Raw genomic sequence first — 20945 nt, 5'->3', positions numbered from 1 at the left:
GGCGACTCAAGAGTCGACTCGTCGAGACGTTCGTGTCAAAAAGACCGTAAGCAAATCTAATCTGGATCCCTGAAGCTCCAGAAGTCGACGAGGCCCACCTGCACCGGCTACTTGTATGGCCAATGGATGAAGACTCCGTATGATGTGACAATTTGATCAACAGGCTGCCACCTACTAGCAAGATGAACCTGATATAAAACCTCGCTCGCGGTGGATCCGTGGTTCTGCGTCGCAAAATCCGGCTTGTCCCTGGCTCCAAACGTTCCCTCTCCGTTCTGTTTTTCTCGCCAATGCTGCCCTTTTTCTTCTCTTTGTTTTCTTGTAGTGTCGAGTCTGTTATCTTATCCCGTTGGCCGGCTGACTAGCTTTTCGGTGGTGGCAGCTTCACATATTATCGGCCTCTTGAGTTGCCTCGCTATACCCACCGCAATATCATTATCGCAATCGCAATCGCAAACCGTTTTCAAACAAGATCGTGGAAACCAGTCGTGAGAGAACATGGCCATTCTGGACAAGGACCGCCCTCGCGGCTTGCGAGTGCCGTCGCTTTCCTCGTTCAGATCCAAACACAAGTCGCCTGAATCAACACCTACTATCCACTTGCCTTCACCTTCGCAAATGACCCTTCAAACCGAGTCAATCCCGGTGTCTTCTTTCAAACCAGCAGAAAAGGCATTGCCCCCTCAACCGCTGCCGTCTGCGCCACAGCCCTTATCCACGGCGGGATACCCATATCCATCCCCGCCGCAAACATACAACAATCCACCGACTCCAGTATCTGCCCAGAATTCGACTCCGACTCGATCTTTCGGCCATGATGGTCTTGCGCAGCCTCCTCTACCTGCGCTCCCCGCTGATAGACCTATGCCCCGGCCGATCCCTCAGTCTACTACCCCACCAGCCCGGCGCCCGATCCCCAGGTCCACGACGGCTTCAACAACTGCGCCAGCGCCAGCACCGGCCGCAGCACCAGCACCGGCCGCAGCACCAGCACCAGCACAAACATCAACACCGGTATATGCACCTGCGCCTATTCCTGCGCCTGCGCCTGTACCACCAGTGAACAATCTCATTGCGCAACAGAGGACCCCCCCATTGAGCGAGGGGGAGCCGGAGCAGAGGAAATCCAACGGCACCAGCGACTCCTTGGAAGAGCTCATCCCATCGCCCGAACCAGAGCCTGAGCTAGACGGTGCGAGCAGCACACCCAATGAAACCGGGTCAAGCGAAGAGGACAACAGACCCTTCACACCACCGGAGGTTGAACCGGTTGCTGTCCCGCTGACCAAACTGCATTACGCCTGCTACCAGGATCATCGTGCAATGCCGGCCGCCGGGAACGTGTGGTATGCACTTCCCTGTATGACATGTCAGAAATTCGACCGTGAGATCCGTCACCGATGCGTTTTTTGCTGCCTGCGTGTTTGCGCCGATTGTTATCAAGCGCTGCAGAAATGCCCGCGCCGTTCGCTGGCGCAGCTGATGGAAACCATCTCATCACAAAACGGTGCAACAAACCAACCGTCTGTACCCGAAATCTAATGTTTTTACCGTGGTCATATGCCCTATGTGTTTACATATTGCTGCCTTTTGATTTCGATATTCACCCAGTCACGGCTTCTATTTGTGATGTTTATTGATTGTACCGAGTCAATGACCATAATACCCTGGCAGATTGCTGATTTTTCTTTGAAGATAATTGATTTATTAATGTTAATGTCAGACTCAATGTTCTATAACCATGATCTATGTCGTGAACTCCGGCCCGAGTCCCAATGCAAGATAAGCAGAAAATGAGTATATGCACACAGAAGAAAGCAGAAATATCACATAGTACATAAAAAGTCCGTCATCAGTCGTGGTCTTCCTCCGTCACACCAGGACATCCCTCCATCTCGGCTGTATCGTAGCGATATTTGCACCAGAAGCAATAGTTGTGCTTTTCGCGGAGATACTCAACCAACCGCCGTAAGCGCTCAGCCGGCTCAAGGGCATTAAATTCGTCCAGCTCTGAGTCTTCTTCCTCTACTTCTTGCTCGAGGACGGTAGATAGATCACGCCCGCCGCCAAGGGCTTCGTGGTCTTCTCGATCCAATGTCGCGTCTTCATAACCCGGTAACCGTGGATTCGGAAAAAAAGATGTCGGCAAGGATGTCTGCAGCATATGCCGGGTCTGAATGGCGCGCTCCTTTTCTCCACGCTCGCGCACAAGTCCGCGGTATAGAACGTTGATTTGAGACGTTGGCTTTACCTTGGCCTTTGCTTTGGGTTTAGTTGCGGGAGCTTCTTCATCACTGGCCTCTTGCTCCTCGCCCTTTTCATCATGCTTATCTTTATCTTCGACGTTACTGGCAGAAAAGAGGTCCGCTTCCCCGTTTTCATCCGCGTCTAATCGCTCTGCGACCTTCTGCGCTGCATGAATTTGGGCTTCGATGCGCTTCGCCTCGCGCTCGAGTCGTACACGATCTCGATAATCACCCTCTTCAGCTTTGACTTTTTTCGCGGCTTCCTCGGCTTCCTCCCGAATCTTGCGCTTCCGCTCACTATCCAGCCCGATCCCACCACGGTCTTCCTTAAATATCAGGTTCAGAGGTTCCGTGCGCGACTGCGCATTAGCACCGCTACTCTCTTTCTCTTTATCCTCTCCGGCAGGCTTTCCGAGCGTCTGGCCTGGTTTAAATCCCAGCTTTGCCATCATCTGGAACCCCTTGTTAGACGGGTTAAGTGTACTAGTTGCCAAGGCTGCATCGCGTTTGGCAGCTTCTTGGGCGGCACGTTCGGCTTTGGACGGAACTCTTGCGCGGGCTTCGGCCTAGAAGAGACGAGCGGGTTAGCAACCGTTACAGCAGGACACTTGAGTTAGGCCTGCCTAGTACCACGCACCTCTCGTTGGAGCCGACGCTTCTTTTGCGTGAAAGTCTCCTTCTGCTGTGGTTCTTCTATGACCATGGACATGTAATCAACCTCGTCCTCCTCCGCAGCCATCTTCGTGCGGGGTTGCGGTGCGCTATTCCAAAATGTCGAAATCAGGCGTACAGCGGGTGCTTAGGACGAAAATGTCCGGCAGTAGCGGAGAAAACGACGTTCTATGAGATCGCTGGCGATCTTCCCCGATCTGTTTGTTGGGACGGACTGGGGTAGTGGGTAGTGACGTTGTGGCGAGTGACAACAAAAAGACAAGACTTCAAGATTCGCGGGGAAAATGGGCCCCAGGGTCGATGAGGAGAAATGGGTTTTTCCCCCTCCGGGTTAAGCGCCTGCTCCCTCGATCCAATCTCGACTCTCTCAGGCCAACTCTTCCAGCTACGAAGTTATACTTTCCCTGTTTATTCGTCGTGTGATTGATTTGTTGGTTGACCTGCAGTCTACCTCCAAATGAGGGGCTCCTCCCCACCAAGTCAACCAAATGTATCCTGGAGGTGACTTGACCAAACTGCAGCATATCAGACGGACATACGACCCTTTCTGACTCAGGGGCGAGAGTGCAGTGGTTGTAGGACTGCATTCAGCGGTGTGAGGTCTTGGACACCCAAAAGTCCGATTTCTGTGTCAGACGCTTTTAGTTCTGGCTGGTTCTGGCTGATCCAAGCAATGTGGCTGCAATAGCGCATGGATCGGTCAATCATTGTCATCAATATCCCTCCACCTAACAGTGGGGGTAAAAGCCAAGTCCTGATATGCTCGTCATGGCGGAGATGAGAGCCCTCGGCTAGCACTTGTGTTCTCCCCTGTTGGTCTACATGCCAATCTGCGGCCTGAGCTAGGGATGGGGCTTTCAACTTCCCCTCCGACGCCTCCAATGTTCCAATCATGGGCTAGGATTCGAACAATGCATGCTGGAATATTGGGGCATAAGCTGCCGAACTCCGCGGCAGGCTTGTTGCATGCTTTTCCTCTCTGTTCTTTTAAATACCCACCTCAAGCGCAGTTTTTGCGGTCCTGCACAGTCTGGCACAGCCTGCACAGCGCGAAGACGCAAGGACAACCTGGAAAATGTTGAGACCTCTAGCTGTGTTGACTGCGCTTTCTGCTCTAGTTTCTGCTAGAGATGTGGTTGTAGACCTTGGTTATGCGCGGTATCGAGGGGAGGCACTCTCAAACGGCATCGCACAGTGGCTAGGGATACGCTACGCTGCACCTCCTGTAGGATCGTTGCGTTTCGCGGCGCCGCAGGACCCTGAGGATGAACATGGGATCCAGGATGCCACTCAGGTACGCATTTCGCTCCGAGCGGCTTCGACGCTGACAATGATACCTTTAGCATGGCCCCGTTTGTATCCGGGCATCTAGATATCCGATCCCAGAGGGCTCTTCTGAGGACTGTCTGTTTCTTGACGTTTACGCTCCTTCAAGGCCCAGACGAGACTCGTCAAGGCTCTTACCCGTATACGTTTTTATCCAAGGTGGCGGCTTCAGCAGCAATGGGAATCCCTACTACAATGGATCAGGCTTGATTCAAGCCTCTGATATGAACATTGTCGTGGTCAACTTCAATTATCGAGTCGGTCCGTATGGTTTTTTGGCCGGCTCGGAGATTTTTGAAGGCGGAAGCTTGAACAATGGTCTGAGGGACCAGATTCAGGTTCTCAAATGGGTTCAGAAGCATATCAGTAAGGTAAAGTCTGCCCCCTCCCGCCTCTCCCCCTCTTTCTCCGTTTCCATAAAGGCTGTAAGCTGACTCTTCCAAGTTCGGCGGCAACCCCGATCATGTAGTCATAGGAGGTGACAGCGCGGGTGGGGCCTCAGTGACCCTGCTCCTCTCCGCGTACGGGGGCCGTGACGACGGGCTTTTCCATGCTGCTGCTGCCGAATCCCAGAGCTTTGCCACCATGTTGACTGTAGATGAGTCTCAGTTCGCGTACGACAATCTAGTAAACCGCACAGGCTGCAGCGACGCGGGGGATACACTCAACTGCCTCCGTAGTCTGGACGTTGAAGACCTTCAACGCGAAAACATCGTCACGCCGTTCCCTGGCGCCCAACAACCCCCTCTCTACATGTACGGGCCTACCATTGACGGTGACCTCGTCCCAGACTACACATACAGCCTCTTCCTACAAGGCAAATTCATTCACGTCCCTGTCATCTTCGGCGATGTCACCAACGAGGGCACCAAGTTTGTCCCTGAAGACCTTGTGTCCGACACCGCAACATATGTCTGGCTTCAGTCTCAATGGCCCGCCCTTACACCCAAGCATTTCTCCCGTATACATGAGTACTATCTGCAAGATGTCAACTCCACACGGCCATTTCCTAATGCAACCCGCTATTGGCGCCCAGTAAGCGACGCATATGGCGAGATCCGCTACGTCTGCCCCGGCATTGCACTGAACGCTGCGTATGCCGAGGCCGGCGTTTCCAACTGGAACTACCACTATGCAGTCCAGGACCCGGAGGATGAAGCCTCAGGATTAGGCGTGTATCATGTCGTGGAGCTCAATGCAATTTGGGGCCCAGACAACATTTGGTGGTCGGACACTATCTCGCAACCGCCGCCAGAGTCTTATTACACATTCAATGCGCCCATCGTTCCTGTTATGCAGGGCTACTGGACAAGTTTCATTAGGAGCTTTGATCCCAACAAGCATCGGTATAGGGGGAGCCCCAGGTGGGAGACTTGGGGTAAGCAAGAGCGGTTATTTGTTCGGACCGGTGAAACGAGGATGGAACGTGTCCCGGCAGACCAGAGAGAAAGGTGTAAATACTTTATTTCCATCGGCATTGAGTTGAGGCAGTGATTATTCATAACTCTGACGCATGTTTCCAAATCCAACTTTTTTCTTCCGTCCCAATGCTAGCGAATTATGTACATACGGCAATATGACGGAATGCGTGGTAATACGGCAATGTATCGAAGGATAGCCCATGCAACAGATAAACAGGCATATACATAGTAATTAAATACAACCTACCTCTTCCCCTGCCGCATCCTCTTCTCCCTCTCATAAGCATTCGCCTCTCTCCCCTCCTCATTCTGCACCTCCGCAACAAGCCTCTTATACTTCCGCTCATATTCCGCATCCTTCTCCTTCTTTTCCCGCAACTTCTCCCTGGCAATGAAGTTTGCGTCCTTGCGGAGCTCGCGCATAGCACCCTTGCGCTCACGCTTGTACTCCGCCTTGAGCCGGTTAACCTCAGCCCGCTCACGGTTGGGGTCGTAGTGCTTGTCGGGATTGAACGAGTCCTCGAACTTCGGAATCGCCGTTTTGACAGCAAGTGGTCTGTGGTTGTGCAGGAGGAGTGGCCGACGTGTGAGGCGAGATTGAGAGAGGACGGTTGAGAGCTTGTCGAGGGTATATTGGAGGGTGTCCAGAGCGGCGGCAGGAATCAAGGGATTCTTTGCCTTTTTTGCTTTCTTGTTGACGTCGACGCAGGAACGCGAGACGTGTTGAAGGACAGCCTGTGCTTGGTTGAAGATCTCAACTGAGGCGGACTTGCTGGACCAGAGATCCGATGCTGTATTGAGGAGGGAGGAAAGCGTCGTAATGAGAGAGAGTTTAAGTTCCTCTGAATCTACTTCTGATCGTGCGGGTACGTCCAAAAACTGGAGTTTGCGGGTGTTTAGAGGTTTTGAAGGTCTGAGACGTAGGGGTTCTGTCGGTTGGCGGAGAGGGAAGGATCCAAGGTTAGAGGAAGGCTCTCCGGGACTGAGAATACACAGCGCGTTAAGAACGTAGTTCAGAAACTCGGGTATGTAGCGCCTAGAGATTGCCTGGTACTGCAAGGCTAGACTGGCAGCGTAGGTACCCGTGCACAAGTCAGACAGCGAGTTGACGGGTCCTTGTCCGAGATACCGGGCAAGGCAGAGATGGGCTGGTGTAGATACAGAGTGGAAGTGGTCGGAGGTAGGGTAGATAGTGGCGATTCCAGTGAGGATGACAAGGTCGCCAGGTCGGAGGCTGAGCGGACGGTCTGCTGCGACTTCGCGCAGCTGGGCCCTGAAAGCCAGTGAGACACTCTCGGGATGGCTCTTGGCTAGAGAGTGGATGTGACGCAGGACGTTTTCCACGATGGCGAAAGGCGGGCGTTGTGGCTGTTCAACCATGTATGCGGCGTGCTGAACGAGGATACCGGCGAATTGGCCAAGCTTGGCCTTGTTGTCGCTGTGAAGACGGGGGTGGTGCAGAGCTCGGATCCGCTGGATAACGGTTGGCAGGTCTTCATAAGAGATGTTCTTGATTGTTTCAAGAAACTCCTCGTGGCTGTTTGGACACGGGTATGTATATGCAAGCCCGTCGCCAACAATTTGTGCATCAGGAGCTGGTGCTGCATTGCCGGACTCCTCGCCTGGCATGGTAATGCCGTTGATGAGCTCGTCTTCTTCCTCTTCCTCCTCCTCAGACTCTTCTTCGGAACCAATAATATCCTCGTCGTCTTCAACGAATGATAAGCTGACGTCCGACCTCGTTTCTACAAGGTCGTCAAGAATAAAATCGTCTTCATCGTCAACACCCTCTGGCCGAGACGTGGAGTAATTTGTAGGCTGCTGCAACCCGAAATCTTTTGCATCATCCGGAAGAGATTCCTCCTCAGACTCTTCACCGTCCTCTTCCTCCTCGGCCGCCTCTGCGTCGTCCTCGCTGACGTCTTCACCACGCATTCTGCGAATCCGTTCTTCCTCGAGTTTCTTCAACCGTTGTGCCTCTTCTTCCGCCTTCTCTTCCTCTGTCTTAGTACGGTCTGTAGGCATCGATCGCTTGTCGAAAGTCAGTTGCTTCAAACGTTGATCGTACTCCTTTTCTGGGTCTCCCTGAGAGTGGCCTTGCATGATGGCTGCGCGGTCGGGATTCATTCCTGCGAGATCGTCCTTTGGCGGTTCTGGTTTCGGCGGGGGTTGCACTCCTCGAAGCATATCAAAGAGTTCAGGTAGACCTTTATCCAGCTCCTCACGTAGGTCATCATCGTCCTCCTTTGCCATTTGTCGCTGCGCTTTGTAGAACTTGGACTTGGCAATGACTTCCTGCATGACTTCGTGCTTCGATTTCTTTCGTTCCGGGACATCTTCCCCATCTTGCGATCCGCCCTCCTCGGCTTCGGGATCGTCAATGAATCGTTTTCTCTTTCGAGGCATTTCAGCATCCGACATATCGTCTGCGTCCAGATCTTCCTGGAAATCATCGCGAATGCCGTCCTCATCACCAAACGATAGCGATTCACCCTTATGCGTAAGGGTAAACTCCTCTTCGTCGTCCTCCTCAAGATTGAACATCGAGTCTTTGCGTAGTTTCTTCTGGCTCGCTCTGGCGAATCGTTCCGCGGCTCGTTCTTCCGGTGTCATGGTCGGGTCGTTCTCACCAAAACGCCGATCCATAATACCACCGACTTTATTCCTGCGGTCCATCTCCTGCAATAGGGTTTGACGTCTCTGCGAAATAAGTGTAAGCCTCATCCACTTGGATTAATATACCGCAAACATACCCTCTCTTCACCAAGAGACTTAGTGACTCCGGGCCGGAAGTTCCCTGAAACTGACTTGGCGCCGCCATCTCGTGTAGTCACATCAAACTTGCCGCGGGTGACCGTTCTAATCTCAAAGGGATTGAATCGTTCTCGAATAGCGTTTAGGGCAGTCTCGCGTTGGGCCCGGTTTTGCGCATTCGCACCGGTCTTCGCATTTTGACGCTTCTGCTTCTTGGATTTCTGGGGACCCAGTAATCCGGTATCGCGAAGAGAAGCTTTCAGCTGCTTGAGCTGCGACGGTGGCATAATTGCGCTGTTGAAGTTAAGGCAGAACAAAGCTCTTGGATCGAGCCTCCGAAATTTTTGGTTGCAGAAAAATGTTGGCTCACCGCTTTGTTATTTTGCCGCTTCTTATCTCCGCTTTCCGGGCGTCATCGTCCATGACATCGACGATGGATCTATGATAACGCTATGGCTTCTCATATGAGCGATAGGGTATTATGGCTATGTCTTGGTATGCTTGAACTAATGGCCCTGCCGTTTAGTTGCTTACCTGGCTAGGTGTCACTCTATTCTTTGCTGTGCGCGGAATTGCTGCCGACCTCCAGCAAGTGAACAGGTTGACCGAGATCAAGAACGACAGTAACGATGACAAGATAATTAATGAGGGCACAGAAGATGGTATAATTCTTCTCGCTATAATAATGGCATCGAGATTCTGACAGATACTAGCTCTGAAGCTTGATACGTTATTGAAACTATCCAACAGCACAAGTTATGACCTTCGTTCTGCGTATGGTTGCCAGCCATTCATGAGTAGCATCAAACTGACTCGCGCAGTGCGCTGCGCATCATTGCCGAACGCTCTGTGAAGGGAGACACGAAAAACTTACTACTCGAAGACATAGCCAGCAAGAACACTGAACGACGAAACAAAGCAATACGTGCGGCTTACTTCCTGGTCTCTAACCGAGCACGTACGTATCCCCACAGGACGTCATATATTTGCAATACAGTGCTTATAGTTATAGTTTCCCGAACATCTGTGTGCTCTCGACTGAGAGACGTACGGACATACACCGCGCTTGTCGACTGCCTTTGCAACCTCCTCGAGGAGCATACGGAGATAACCTCGGAAACTATCTCCCCGATATTCCCTAGAACACGGCCACCTTCTGAGCAGAAAGCCATGGAAACGCTTAATATACTTCTTCAGGAAAACATTCCTGCTGCGCTAGAGGCTGGCATTATCAGTCGATGGCTCGCCAATTATCCATTTCCCTGTGCCTTGATAGAACCATCTCGCCGACAGGATGTGGTGATACTTATGAAGACGTGGTGGTGTGATGATAGAGTCATGAGCAACATTTTTAATACGCTTTCATCCCATCCAGAGGGCGCGAAGCAACTTCGGAAACACGGGTTAATGGGTAGCATGTTGGAAGAAAATGATCATGATGACATCAGCGACAAGGAGGACGAGGATGACCACGACGTGTGGATGGTGGATGGCGAGGATACGGCCGGTGCAAGGCGAGTCCCTGGTCTACGGCTTCGAGAGCGCAATCCCCAAGAACAAGCTCTAAGGAGGCGCAGACGCGAGGCTATGGTATTGAGTGATGGAAGGCGTCCGCTGGGCCGTGACGATATCATACAACTCCCGATATCTGACTAATTGCAGTAAGGTCTTGTAGGCGACAATGGTGGGAAACATTGTTGAGCAATTTTGTTGTCAATATTATGATACCCTTTTGCAATGTGTTTTGATTATGGATAATATGCGGCTTTGACGGTGTATGTCTCAAACAACTCATAAGCCCATCCACGCTGACTTTGCAATATGATCCAGCTTTTTCCGACTATGTTTGAGCATCCCAAGTGCCCTGAGCTCAGATAAAGCTCTATAAAATAATGCCATAGTCATCCTCTCGTCGCAGCTATCACCCTGTTCGCTCTCAAAGACTGCATAAAATGCTGTCCACAAGTCATACATATTCACAAGAGCGCCGGACTCGAGGTATAACTGATATAAGATCGCCGTGGGAGGCTGCTTGGCGGAAATCTTGCGTTCAGTGTCCTGTGAAGTAAACAGAAGGTAGTCAAGCGGGTTCGATAATGCTCGCTCTATTGCAAATCGGGCTCGCGGTGCAAAGACTTCTTTAATGGGATTTCGCATGTCGAGCAGGAATGCCTCATGTAAGGGTAATTCTTGCGGGAAGACGAGGATGTTCACAAAATATGATCTTAGCAATGTATAACAACGGTCTATAATCCTTGTGTACTTTATACACTCTTCTGGCAACTTCGCTTTGCCCGTGTCGAGTTTGACACGTTGCTTCACTATGGTGGTCCCGATAACGGAATTTTGACTGTCGTACTCACTACGCAGAGGCTCTGATCCTTTGTGGGCTTGTGTCAAAGATCTGAATTCCGCCTCAACGCCGCGGAAGTCAGGAAGGCTTCTTAGAGCTTCGGGCAACCGGGGGAGCAACCCTGCGACTTTGCTAGAATCCAGTCGTCGAAAGGCGGCGAGAATGTCTTCGAGTAGAGGAGATTTTTGCAGCTCCCCGCACAATGCGCGAATAGACAATTCTGATATGCTCACTTTCTTGGAGATGTTGAGTTCCTTGAGCAATATAGAGATAAACGTCACCGCCTGGAACATGTCATGCATTGATCGTTGCCCAGCTCTGATGAGCCGGGTGGTTTCCGAAAGAAGGAGTTTGTCATCCTCCAACAAGTCTCGCACTTGTTGTGTCTTGCCATCTTCCAACAAAATCTCACAATACCTGCTCAATGTCAACCAAGAACCACACAGGAAATAAGACGATCGCTTACTCCCTGAAAGACGGTACATTTCGGATGGCTTCGCATAATTTATGATGCTGTAGGTCTTCCCCAACGCGGTCCGCCAGTAGTACCGAAATTGGGTTGGCGAAGAAATGGGACATGTAGGCGTACTAGTAGTCACATTAGCAAGGACCGGCAGCAATGGAGGACATAGAGCCTACCTTTAATGTGCGGCAAAAAGCTTCTGGAGTCTGGAAATAATCATTTGACTTTTCGAACAGTACACCAGTAAGATTGCGCCCAAGCCAAAACCTGCCCCCTTCTGCCTGTACCCGCTCATATATATGGTCGACACAATTGCTGGCACCGTGAAGTTCAAAGTATCTTCCTTTCAGCAGAGACACGCTTGATCGCGGTAATCTTCCTTCAAAGAGCTCGATCGAGGTGGAAATGCCGAATAAGAGGGTCAATGGTATCCGATCAAGCCATGAACTAGAAAGATAAGCAACTTCTCGCCTCGGAGGACTAGGTCTCTGACTATACCTAAGAAGGAAGAAGAGATCCGTGAGTATCCCCGGATCGAAAGCTTCGCTATCGCGAAATGCCAGGACTAGATGCTTGACGTTTTTCCTGGTTACATAATCACCTAGTAGGTCAAGGTCGTATCCAAGAAGCCTCGGACCCTATTCACCTCAGCGTTTTGACTGGTGATAGCGCATAGAGCAAGCTTACCTGCCGGTCAGCCAAAAAGCTTTGGTAGCCATCATTTGTTTCAGTATTTGTTATAGCAGCACGTATAACGTTCTTCAATGTCGTCTTTAGGTTGGGCGCATCGCCGGATTCCAGAACTATTACTCCCCCTTCTCCAGCGGAGGTTAATTGATCGTTCAGTCGAGAAAGCAGTCTGGTTAGGGAAGAAACGTTCGATCCAACGGTAATGAGAGCCGCGGGAATACAGCCACCGTACCTATGCGCCGTTAGATCTGCATCGTCTGCTTCATTCTGCGTTGTCTTACATGTCCGGTGATACTGTTTTCACGAAAGACGAAACATTCTCGAGCACTTCAGCATCTACCTTATCCAAGATGCCCTAGTAATGGTTAGTTCCAGAGCGACATGTAGCCAATAAGTGTATGTACTAGCCTGGATCTTCGCCTCTTGTACAGACCATAACTGCTCGTAGGTCTGATACCTTAACTTGATTGATTGCTCGCTTTCATCTCCGTCCAACAGCGGTACGAACGGGCATGTATTCTCACTTGGTGGCTTGGGTTCTTGCGTAACCTTTCGCTTCTTAAGAGGCCGTTCACCGTGAGCTTTTCCTGCATCTGCTGGTCTGTAGATATAGACGCCCTTTGAATTGTTAGTGAAGGTTTCGCAGGCTAATTCGGAGACTCTGGGACGACATACCTGAGAGCCTGAATAATTCTCGGACGAAAAAGCAGCTTCTGTTTCCATAGATTCCATGCTGGTATCTGTTCCTCAGGAATTGTGAATGAGGATTGCACAGTGTTTAGAGCGGAGGCGGGTGTTGGAATGCCTGGAATTCGCGGCAGATCTCCGAACAAGCTAAACCAGATCGAGAACTTTCCAGTTCCGCGGAGTCTTGGATGAATTTCTTCCCTCGTTCAACTTCTTGCTGTTTTCGCCTTATTTGCCTGAAATTGGCCGCTTTGTTTACGATCATTTCCTGAGACCGATGATATAATCCATCTCACTTCATGCTCCGCCCGGTGATTCGAGGAGCTCGGTGGTATCAACATGTGGCCCGCTCGAGCAGTTCGGCGGCTTCGCCTCGTTCCTTTACTCGAGCATTCACGGCCGCAGCGCCGCGATCAATCGATTACGGTGGTCCCAATGACAAGATAAAATTCTACGAACAGGATACCCGCCGAAGCACAAAGAGGAGGAGGATAGATCCGGAAGCGGAAGATAATGCGGAGAAGGAAGAAGTGGCGCGCGAGCTTTCGCAGCTGGATCATGAACTAGAGTCTCTGAAGGAGGACCCGTTTGGGCCTAACAGCAGCTTCATACAGAGCCTACCAGAAGATGAGAGGGCTATTGCACTGGAAGCTCTACGAAAACAGGAAGCGAAAGATGGCAAAGATGAACCTATCACCTTCGATGACGTCTTTGACGAAGAGCTTGATAATCTGCTAAAAGAAGAATTTGGGGGTCTAGCTTTGGAGGAAGAAAATTGGATGAAGAAAAAGGATGGCAGTCCGCAGGAAGTTATACGGCAACCATACGAAATGGCACTCGGGGACTCAGAGAACGGCGACTACATTGACCGATTCAATCGTGCTTTGAAGCGGTTTGCTGCCGATAAATCCAGCGAGAAAGCAAGTCAAGACCTTTGGAATTGGTACCGAGGATGCAAACAGATCATTCCACATTTTGTCAGTGCAATACCCGAGGAGGCTATGATGCTGCTATGGTCTTCCCAGACCTCAGTGGGGCAACACGCAGCTCGTATACGAGTCCTTGCTGAAGACGCCTTATTGGCTGGTCGATCTCTTCCTACGGCGCATGTGCTTTCATATATAACTTCTCTACAGCAACTGGGTAAGACCAGAGAAGCACTCGATCAGTGGGAGATGCACCAGGATGGACTCAGTCAGCAGAAAGAAGACCTAGAAGCCTACTGGAAGCTTGGGGTACAGCTCTTCACTGCTGAAGGCAATCCACAGCGAGCCCAGGATATCGCTCTAGCATTTATGAAGAACGACAACTTTCAGCACGCCCGCATCCTTATTCCCATTATCATCGCTTGGGGAAGACAGTCCGGGAAGGAAGCGGATTCTAAACTGTGGGCTCTTTACCTTCAATTAAAAGCGATGCTTCGACATAAGATGACCATGGATGACTATGATCAGATCAGTATTGGACTTCTCAAAGCCGGAAAGCTTGACCTCGCCATTGCTGTATTCAAGGATATGATGGTGACAGGCAAGGATTCCGCAAACGATTCAACGGCGCTGTACACTGCAGCTCTTGGGCTGGCTGGGAACTTGCAGGCCTCAGCTGTTTCCGAACAGGATGTTAACAAAGTTTCCCTTTCCACGCTCACGGTCCTACCCCGTCGGTTCGAGAATCGGTTTTTCTACGCTAGCTGGTTGAAAAAACTGATTGGAATGGGTGAAGTCGATTCCGCCGCTCTAGTAATCGAGCTGATGTATGAACGCGGCGTAAGGCCAGATCCAAAGCATCTTAATGGTCTAATTGCCGGCTGGCTACGCGAGGGAAGCGCGCCTGCTCGAGAGAAGGCGGAAGAGCTAGGCTGGTCCATGATCAAACAGCGGATCGACCGATTTTCCAAAGCGGAAGCAAAAGATTCAGCGCAATCAGAAGCTGGACGCACGAGTACTCGAATTCCAAAATTCATGCAGCGACCAATGCCTGCAGCGACCATTGAAACCTTTTCAATTCTACTCCTTCATTACACCAGGCGAGGCGATCAAGAAGCAGTCGAGCATCTTGTCAAGAATCTCACGCTTTCCCGTATCCAACCTAACTCTTACTTCATGAACCATCTCCTCTACGCTGAGCTCCGAAAACAGGACATTGGTGCCCTCTGGAACAAATTTCAAGTACTATCATCTTCTGTGCATCCAGACCTTGAGACATATGCCTGCCTCTGGGACTGCGGCAAACTTCAATACGACCGCAGCCGCACAGCATACTTCGCCGAGTTTCCAACAGCCCGCGCCCTCTACTCAAACATGATAGCCTGGTTCTCTAATCTTTCCACCCGAGCCCAGACAACCGCCCGGGAAGACTTTTCCAAAGACCTCTACGACCAAATCGTCCGCTGCTTCTGCCTCTCCAAAGACCTCGCAGGTACACTTGTCGCCTTATGCTCCCTGCACTCAACTTTCGGCTTTCACCCGGACGAAACAACAGCCCGTCTAATCATCCTGCAAGTCGCACGTCTCGCCGCTGTCCCATCAGATACCCCTAAACGCCGTCTCCGCCGCATCTCCTCGACCCCGCATAGCAAAGCGAATATCGCGCAGGTCCAGCAGCTTGTTGAGCTCCTCAGTGATCGCAAATCCGCCTCACTCGAATCGAGGGGGCTTACCATCAGCTCGCTAGATCCTTATGAGAAAGAGACGCATCAGCTCGAGATTATGACTGATCTGCTACGCATCGTCATGAGCCGGGCCGATACTAGTCCTAATCAAACACCTGACCGTAACCGTGTAGAAGAGCAGCTTTGCACTGTTGCGGAGGAGATGGGTGTGCCTGGGATATATCTCGGGCCGAGATTGGACGACGAGAACGCTGGCTTGGTATCATTGAGATGAGAGAATGTATTGGATTTGGCTTGTTCATAAAGGGTAGGAGGGATATTTCGGCGCTTATATCGTGTATAGACGGAGTCTGGGCTGCCCCATGGCGTTATTGTATTGTATCACATTACTCGCTGCTGGCATATTATTAATAGATTGATTCCCCTCTCGATGATTTAGGTTTATACTAACTACTCCGTACTGTATCTTCCGTACCCAAGGTAAAATCATGATTTCCAGATCCAACCAACAAACACTCGAACAGCCTGGATATGCGCGTTACGTCAGTATGGCCGATAACATGATATGTTTCTAAGCACGACAACCCATTCTACTCAGAGTCATGATAGCTGAAGGTCGATTCTGCCTTGGCTATCTGGAAGCACGAGGTGTGGCTGCGGTATCGTGGCTTTGCTGTGGCTGGACCGAAACTTGATGCAAGGCAGACTTAATTCTCATTGACATGTTGCTGACATGCGGCGATAGTGAATTATGGAGAAATAGACAAGAACAGATGCGGTGTGTTTCTCCGATAGACAAGCTCATTTGTCAGAGTCTGTGGCCTGAGAAAACAGGATACAGGATGGTTTTCTCAGTCTTCGATCTGTGGGGTGGTGGAGAAAGCTGAACCGCTGAACCAGAATCTAAGCAGTGGATATCTGTCAACATCAAAATGTGTACAATTAGACCCAGGTCCTCAGAGGGTATGAGTTTCGCGTTCTGAATCGGCTGAGAAGCGCTACCAGTCCTAGCCTCTAGTTTGGCGCTGACTGGCGCTTGAAGCTGCAGTGTCGTGATCCCAAGGCAGCCTCGACTCCTTTCTTTTTTCTCCCCCACCTTGTCCTTGTCGCTCCCCTCCTTCGTTCAGCCCTGTTGTCCGTCTTTCCTCTCTTCAGAGCCTCCTCCCACCTGTCAAATTAATATTCTTCCCTCTCCACCCAACACCCCTTGCTTTCACCAAAACTCAGCCTCCTCTGGCTCGTCGCCTCCCCGCCGTCTCACTGGCCTCACTTTATCCTGGTGTCTTTTATCTTATCCTGCCTTGCTAGGTACTGGCCTCTCCTTCTACGTCATATTGTTGATTGGGCCAGAACCATCCTGGTCCTGTCGATTATATCCGAAGCAAGGTTGAATGACCTAGACTTGCGCCAGAGACCGGGCAACGTTGGCGGCTCGTTCTCTTAGAATCTGACCTGTTGCCCCAGTCTTCTTATATCCTCCTGTCCCCGATCATATCTACAACGTGCTAGACATGCCACTTTATACCCTTCTCATCAGGTACTAGTGCTACGTACCTCTGGACACACTCTAGTCTGCTGAGAAGAAGAGCAAACACCCTCCTGCTCCTAATCATCGTTGAGTCGCTGAGGTTTCGTAACGATCGAGTGAGAAGATGTCGGCTGTCTCGCCTCAGTTTGTCCAGAGCGACTCGAACGATAGAAATTTCGACCCCGAACTCTCAAACCTGTACCTTTCTACTGAAATCGACCCTGAAGAGGCGGAGTTCAAAAACTTTGGAATAAGGTTGACGCCTGTCGACGACCGAGGCAGCGCATGGAATGGCTCTACGTCCTCGCAGGATCACTCTATCAATAACGCATCTACAACAGGCAATCATGAGGGCTACGGTACCTCCTATTCTGAATTCCTCAGCCCGGTGGACGAGTGGACCAGTGATATAAGTGGCCATACATCACCTGCGGATTTCATGATGCCAGGCGTTTGGCCAGTCACTGCTACACCACCTCAGAACGTAACGGCAAGCTCGCCAACTCAATCTGGTCCCAGTCCGTCGTCTCCGCCCGCGAGCATAAATCCTTCCCAACTCCTTACGCCAGTTCTTACCAATCATCCAAGCCCAGCGTCGGATACGAGGAGCGTTGGGAGCCCTGGGATTCCGCGTGCTCAGCAGCCTCCCGTACCTCGTTTGAAAACAACACTCCTAGATGACAATCTCGGCCCTGGTCCAGTTTCCGAAACTGTCACAACGATAAGCCCAATTGTCAAAGTGGAGAGCTATTCACGAGGCGATTCGCCTGTCAGGGACAGCTTCCCAAGGAACCGCCGCCCAAGTCAATCCTCCATACATTTGTCCCCGGGGGGCGCGTCCAATGCTTCGGATGAAGATGCTACCATAGAGGATGATCGTCATTTCGTTTCAAGGTCAGCCGATGGGGCATGGGTCCCAAATGCGCTGACTGGCCAAGCCGGCCTCGCACCGGATGCGCGAGAGGATGTATTTGTCCCAAGCCCCAATGAAATCGACTCACAGCGAAAACTGGCGGAAAGGAATGCCGATATCTATACATGGTCAGAGGCCGTTAGTGAGGCCCACAGTGAAGCTGGTGATGATTATCTGCGTTCTCAGAGAGGGCGAACGGATTATCATGGCACTAGGCGGAGAGCGAAAAGTACCGGTGATCCTTCACTCCATGGAGATTATTTCAGTCTAAAGTTCCCCCCTGACGGACCTGAGATCCGTGGGCCGGGTCTTGTGCTCCATGAGACAAGCGATTATAGCGACGATGAAACAGAGTCATCTGCTCCTGTTAGTGTAAAGGAAGAGAGATTGGTCCAGGAAGCATCTGAAATCACTCCCCCCGAACCTCAGTCTACAGAGACGGGTGAACCGCAAGCTCACCAGTTTCTGGGGTCTCCTCCGTGGCGTGACATTGAGCTCGATCAGTCTCCCCGAACAACACGAATGCAGCCGGTCAGCTCCACTCAAGCTATGGTTGAATACCAAAGACGTGCTAGAGAGACTGACGCTATCTCCCGCGTTGCAACTTGGGGCACGCGCGATCTCGATGCCAACAGTATCAGATCCTTCCAGATGATGAGCCTGAACGAAAATGGAAAAGAAAAGAAGCATGAGAGACGTAGCAGTCTTCTCAAGTATCTTCCCCAAAAGAAAGGCAATCTCCTGAAACGTCAACGCCAAAAGTCTGATCTTTCTACCATGCAGCCTGTCCACGAAGGCGAAGCCCAGGACACGGAGAGCAAGCCTGCTCCCCAGAGGAAAGACAGCTTCCCGCACCGGTTAAGTCTCCCCTTTACTCCAAAAACTCCCAACTATAGTATTAGTGGTGCGGTTATGGCAACAACGAGGCAGATGGCTGCCATTGGCGGCAAAGATTCGCTAAGTGTTGTATCTCCAAGCACAACAACAACTACCAAACCTTGGAATACTCTCAAGGTTCGGGGACGGAGCAGAAGTGAAGTACCCAGAGCACCAGGTTTGTTTGAGCTCATGACAACCCATGGCGGACCGCCAGTTCCCAATATCAACTACACAAGTAAGCCCATGGAAAATAGAGAGGCCAAGCATGCAGGGCCACAACATGATGCTGCCGAGGAAGATGATGACGATGATAGCGAAGAAAAGCTTGTTATGGAATTTCCAATTCCTGAGGAACTACCGATACCGACACTGGAAGGATTCAAGACACAGATTCTCCGGCTCAACCCCCGTATCGAACCGGCTTTGATTGATCGATTTGCACACGAGCAGGTCCGGCGATACAAGAGGTTGATCGAGATCAAGCAAAGACACGCACACGATGTTAATCACAGGAAGTGCAAGGCTGGTAAATTCTGCTTCGCCCTAGGCGGTACAGCGAAACTTCTACAACCACGCGTATCAGCTCAGGATGGAGATTCGTACACCCATTTCCAGATTCCTAGGCAAGGGGAGAAGGAAAAGAGCCCCGAAGATCTTGGGGAAACCACCATTCTAGCCCATTTCCCGCAAGGCGTTCCGCACCCACCACCACAGGTCAAGCTATTGCCGGCTGAATTTGAATGTATGGTTTGCTACCATGTCAAGAGATTCCAGAAACCGTCGGATTGGACGAAGCATATCTATGAAGATGTGCAACCATTCACTTGCACGTTTCCGGACTGCACCGATCCCAAGTCTTTCAAACGAAAAGCTGACTGGGTTCGGCATGAGAGCGAACGGCACCGACAGCTCGAATGGTGGGAATGCTCGCTCGCTGATTGTCGCCACAAGTGTTATCGCAAAGACAACTTCGTGCAGCACCTCGTTCGAGAACACAAGATGCCAGAACCAAAAGTCAAAAAATCAAAGAACAAGGAATTGTCAGACGGGGCGCCGAACGAACCAACTTCCCTTGAGGTGCAGGAGGAGATCAACCGTGAGCGGGAGATCAATGACCTGTGGAAGCTTGTGGAGAGCTGTCATTTCGAGACTGCGAGAAACCCCTGGGAGGAGCCTTGCCGGTTCTGCGGCAATGTTTGCACCAACTGGAAAAAGCTCACGGTACATCTGGCAAAACACATGGAGCAATTGGCTATACCAATCCTGGGACTCGTGAAAGAAAGAGATTTCCCCTACACCGTCAATATCGGCTCGAGTAGCAACCCAGATAATTGCTCTGGTCAAGTGCCAATCGCCCAGAAAGACAGCAAGTTTAATCAAAGTTTAAACACTGGAGTTACCGACGGGCTTGGAACTCCGGACAATTTCACGCAGGCACCGTATTCGAATAGCCATCCAGGGTCTTCCGAAACGATTGTGTTACCGTTCAATACGGGCGCATCCTACCTCCCTAACGCCTCTATGCCTTTGGATAGTACAGCACCCAACCAGTCTGCTCGTTTCGAAGGAATCTCGCCATACACAGCACATGGCGAAGGCCTGGCTGGACTCGCTGGGGACCAGACACGGTTAATGGTCATGCACCAACATCAGAATTCAGTCACCTACCCTCCATTGAACCCCAGGCCGCGACTAACTGTCCCCAATCAAGACATGAGGGTGCTGCCGGAATATAACAGTTTCTCCATGTCCCCCACGGAGATGCAGTACGATCCACAAACCGCGGCGTACGTGTCCAGCGGAGCGGAGAACCACTATCCTTACCAGGGACCAATAGCATCGCCTATGCCTTACGATTCAGGGTACCAAGGCCAATGAGTTGACCTTTTGACCAGTTAACGGGCTGGATTTTTCCAGCTACTTTTTGTACGCGATACCCCAGTGGCAGACTTGACGGATCATTGGGTGGAAACCGTGGAATGGAGTTCAAGCTGGAAGTTTGCTTTTTAGGATGGCCTTGTTTATTGCCATGTTGAAAACTACACGATTGACATTGATTCTGTTTTTCTTATTTTTATTACTCTCTAGCATGGTCGTGCGATGTGATCGGCGTTTGTTATATCACTCTATATACCCTTAGAACTCCCCCTTATTGGGCGCGGCGACTGCTCGACATGACTATTAGCTCTTTTATTTGCGATGATGCTTGGCACAGTGCGATAGATGTATATGACGGATCAATGATTATGATATTGGACGTCTTTCGATAGACTTGTCAAGGGAACGTTCCAGGTCCACTTCTCCGGTAATTGTACTGAATTACTGATAAGGACTATGGAGCATACCTACTACTCCGGAGTCCGTAGTGGCTTAACTAGGCCCGGCGATCGACGTCTGATGAA

General features: G+C 50.9%; 8 protein-coding genes across 8 annotated transcripts; 5 read left to right on the top strand and 3 right to left on the bottom strand.

Annotated features, from left to right (window-relative positions):
- Window positions 1-170: 170 nt before the first annotated feature.
- Window positions 171-1719, top strand: BDW70DRAFT_128683 (uncharacterized protein). The gene has a single exon (XM_073735470.1). It carries the CDS (start codon window positions 499-501, stop codon window positions 1540-1542), a length of 1044 nt encoding a protein of 347 aa, XP_073600027.1. The 5' UTR covers window positions 171-498; the 3' UTR covers window positions 1543-1719.
- BDW70DRAFT_83805 (putative G-patch domain protein) lies at window positions 1698-3115 on the bottom strand. The gene is made up of 2 exons (XM_073744991.1): window positions 2884-3115; window positions 1698-2812 (listed from the first exon to the last, which is right to left on the bottom strand). The coding sequence occupies exons 1-2, from the start codon at window positions 2983-2985 to the stop codon at window positions 1853-1855; spliced, it is 1062 nt and encodes a 353-aa protein (XP_073600026.1). The 5' UTR covers window positions 2986-3115; the 3' UTR covers window positions 1698-1852.
- An 809-nt stretch (window positions 3116-3924) lies between these two features.
- On the top strand, window positions 3925-5825 carry BDW70DRAFT_83810 (putative triacylglycerol lipase). Its single transcript, XM_073744992.1, has 3 exons — window positions 3925-4212; window positions 4262-4615; window positions 4689-5825. The coding sequence occupies exons 1-3, from the start codon at window positions 3994-3996 to the stop codon at window positions 5736-5738; spliced, it is 1623 nt and encodes a 540-aa protein (XP_073600025.1). The 5' UTR covers window positions 3925-3993; the 3' UTR covers window positions 5739-5825.
- Window positions 5826-5908: 83 nt separating this feature from the next.
- On the bottom strand, window positions 5909-8706 carry BDW70DRAFT_169528 (snoRNA-binding rRNA-processing protein NOP14; the record flags this gene model as incomplete). The annotated part of the gene is made up of 2 exons (XM_073742705.1): window positions 5909-8365; window positions 8419-8706. The coding sequence occupies 2 exons, from the start codon at window positions 8704-8706 to the stop codon at window positions 5909-5911; spliced, it is 2745 nt and encodes a 914-aa protein (XP_073600024.1).
- Window positions 8707-8847: 141 nt separating this feature from the next.
- Window positions 8848-10121, top strand: BDW70DRAFT_83791 (uncharacterized protein). The gene is made up of 5 exons (XM_073744990.1): window positions 8848-8914; window positions 8962-9081; window positions 9133-9193; window positions 9241-9377; window positions 9432-10121. Exons 1-5 carry the CDS (start codon window positions 8872-8874, stop codon window positions 10073-10075), a joined length of 1005 nt encoding a protein of 334 aa, XP_073600023.1. The 5' UTR covers window positions 8848-8871; the 3' UTR covers window positions 10076-10121.
- An 89-nt stretch (window positions 10122-10210) lies between these two features.
- On the bottom strand, window positions 10211-12657 carry BDW70DRAFT_156364 (putative origin recognition complex subunit 3; the record flags this gene model as incomplete). Its single annotated transcript, XM_073740175.1, has 8 exons — window positions 10211-11189; window positions 11239-11360; window positions 11412-11682; window positions 11734-11873; window positions 11923-12157; window positions 12207-12280; window positions 12355-12543; window positions 12601-12657. 8 exons carry the CDS (start codon window positions 12655-12657, stop codon window positions 10211-10213), a joined length of 2067 nt encoding a protein of 688 aa, XP_073600022.1.
- Window positions 12658-12911: 254 nt separating this feature from the next.
- BDW70DRAFT_156363 (pentatricopeptide repeat protein) lies at window positions 12912-15497 on the top strand (the record flags this gene model as incomplete). The annotated part of the gene is made up of 1 exon (XM_073740174.1): window positions 12912-15497. One exon carries the CDS (start codon window positions 12912-12914, stop codon window positions 15495-15497), a length of 2586 nt encoding a protein of 861 aa, XP_073600021.1.
- Window positions 15498-16332: 835 nt separating this feature from the next.
- On the top strand, window positions 16333-20808 carry BDW70DRAFT_128671 (putative C2H2 finger domain protein). Its single transcript, XM_073735468.1, has one exon. The coding sequence runs from the start codon at window positions 16876-16878 to the stop codon at window positions 20419-20421; it is 3546 nt and encodes a 1181-aa protein (XP_073600020.1). The 5' UTR covers window positions 16333-16875; the 3' UTR covers window positions 20422-20808.
- The last annotated feature ends 137 nt before the right edge of the window (window positions 20809-20945 follow it).

The sequence above is a fragment of the Aspergillus foveolatus genome, assembly GCF_047715535.1.
Source record: "Aspergillus foveolatus strain CBS 279.81 unplaced genomic scaffold BDW70scaffold_4, whole genome shotgun sequence".
In the NCBI taxonomy this organism is placed as follows: domain Eukaryota; kingdom Fungi; phylum Ascomycota; class Eurotiomycetes; order Eurotiales; family Aspergillaceae; genus Aspergillus; species Aspergillus foveolatus.
Note: the sequence above shows the minus strand (reverse complement) of the source record. Positions and strands in the feature narration are given on the sequence as shown.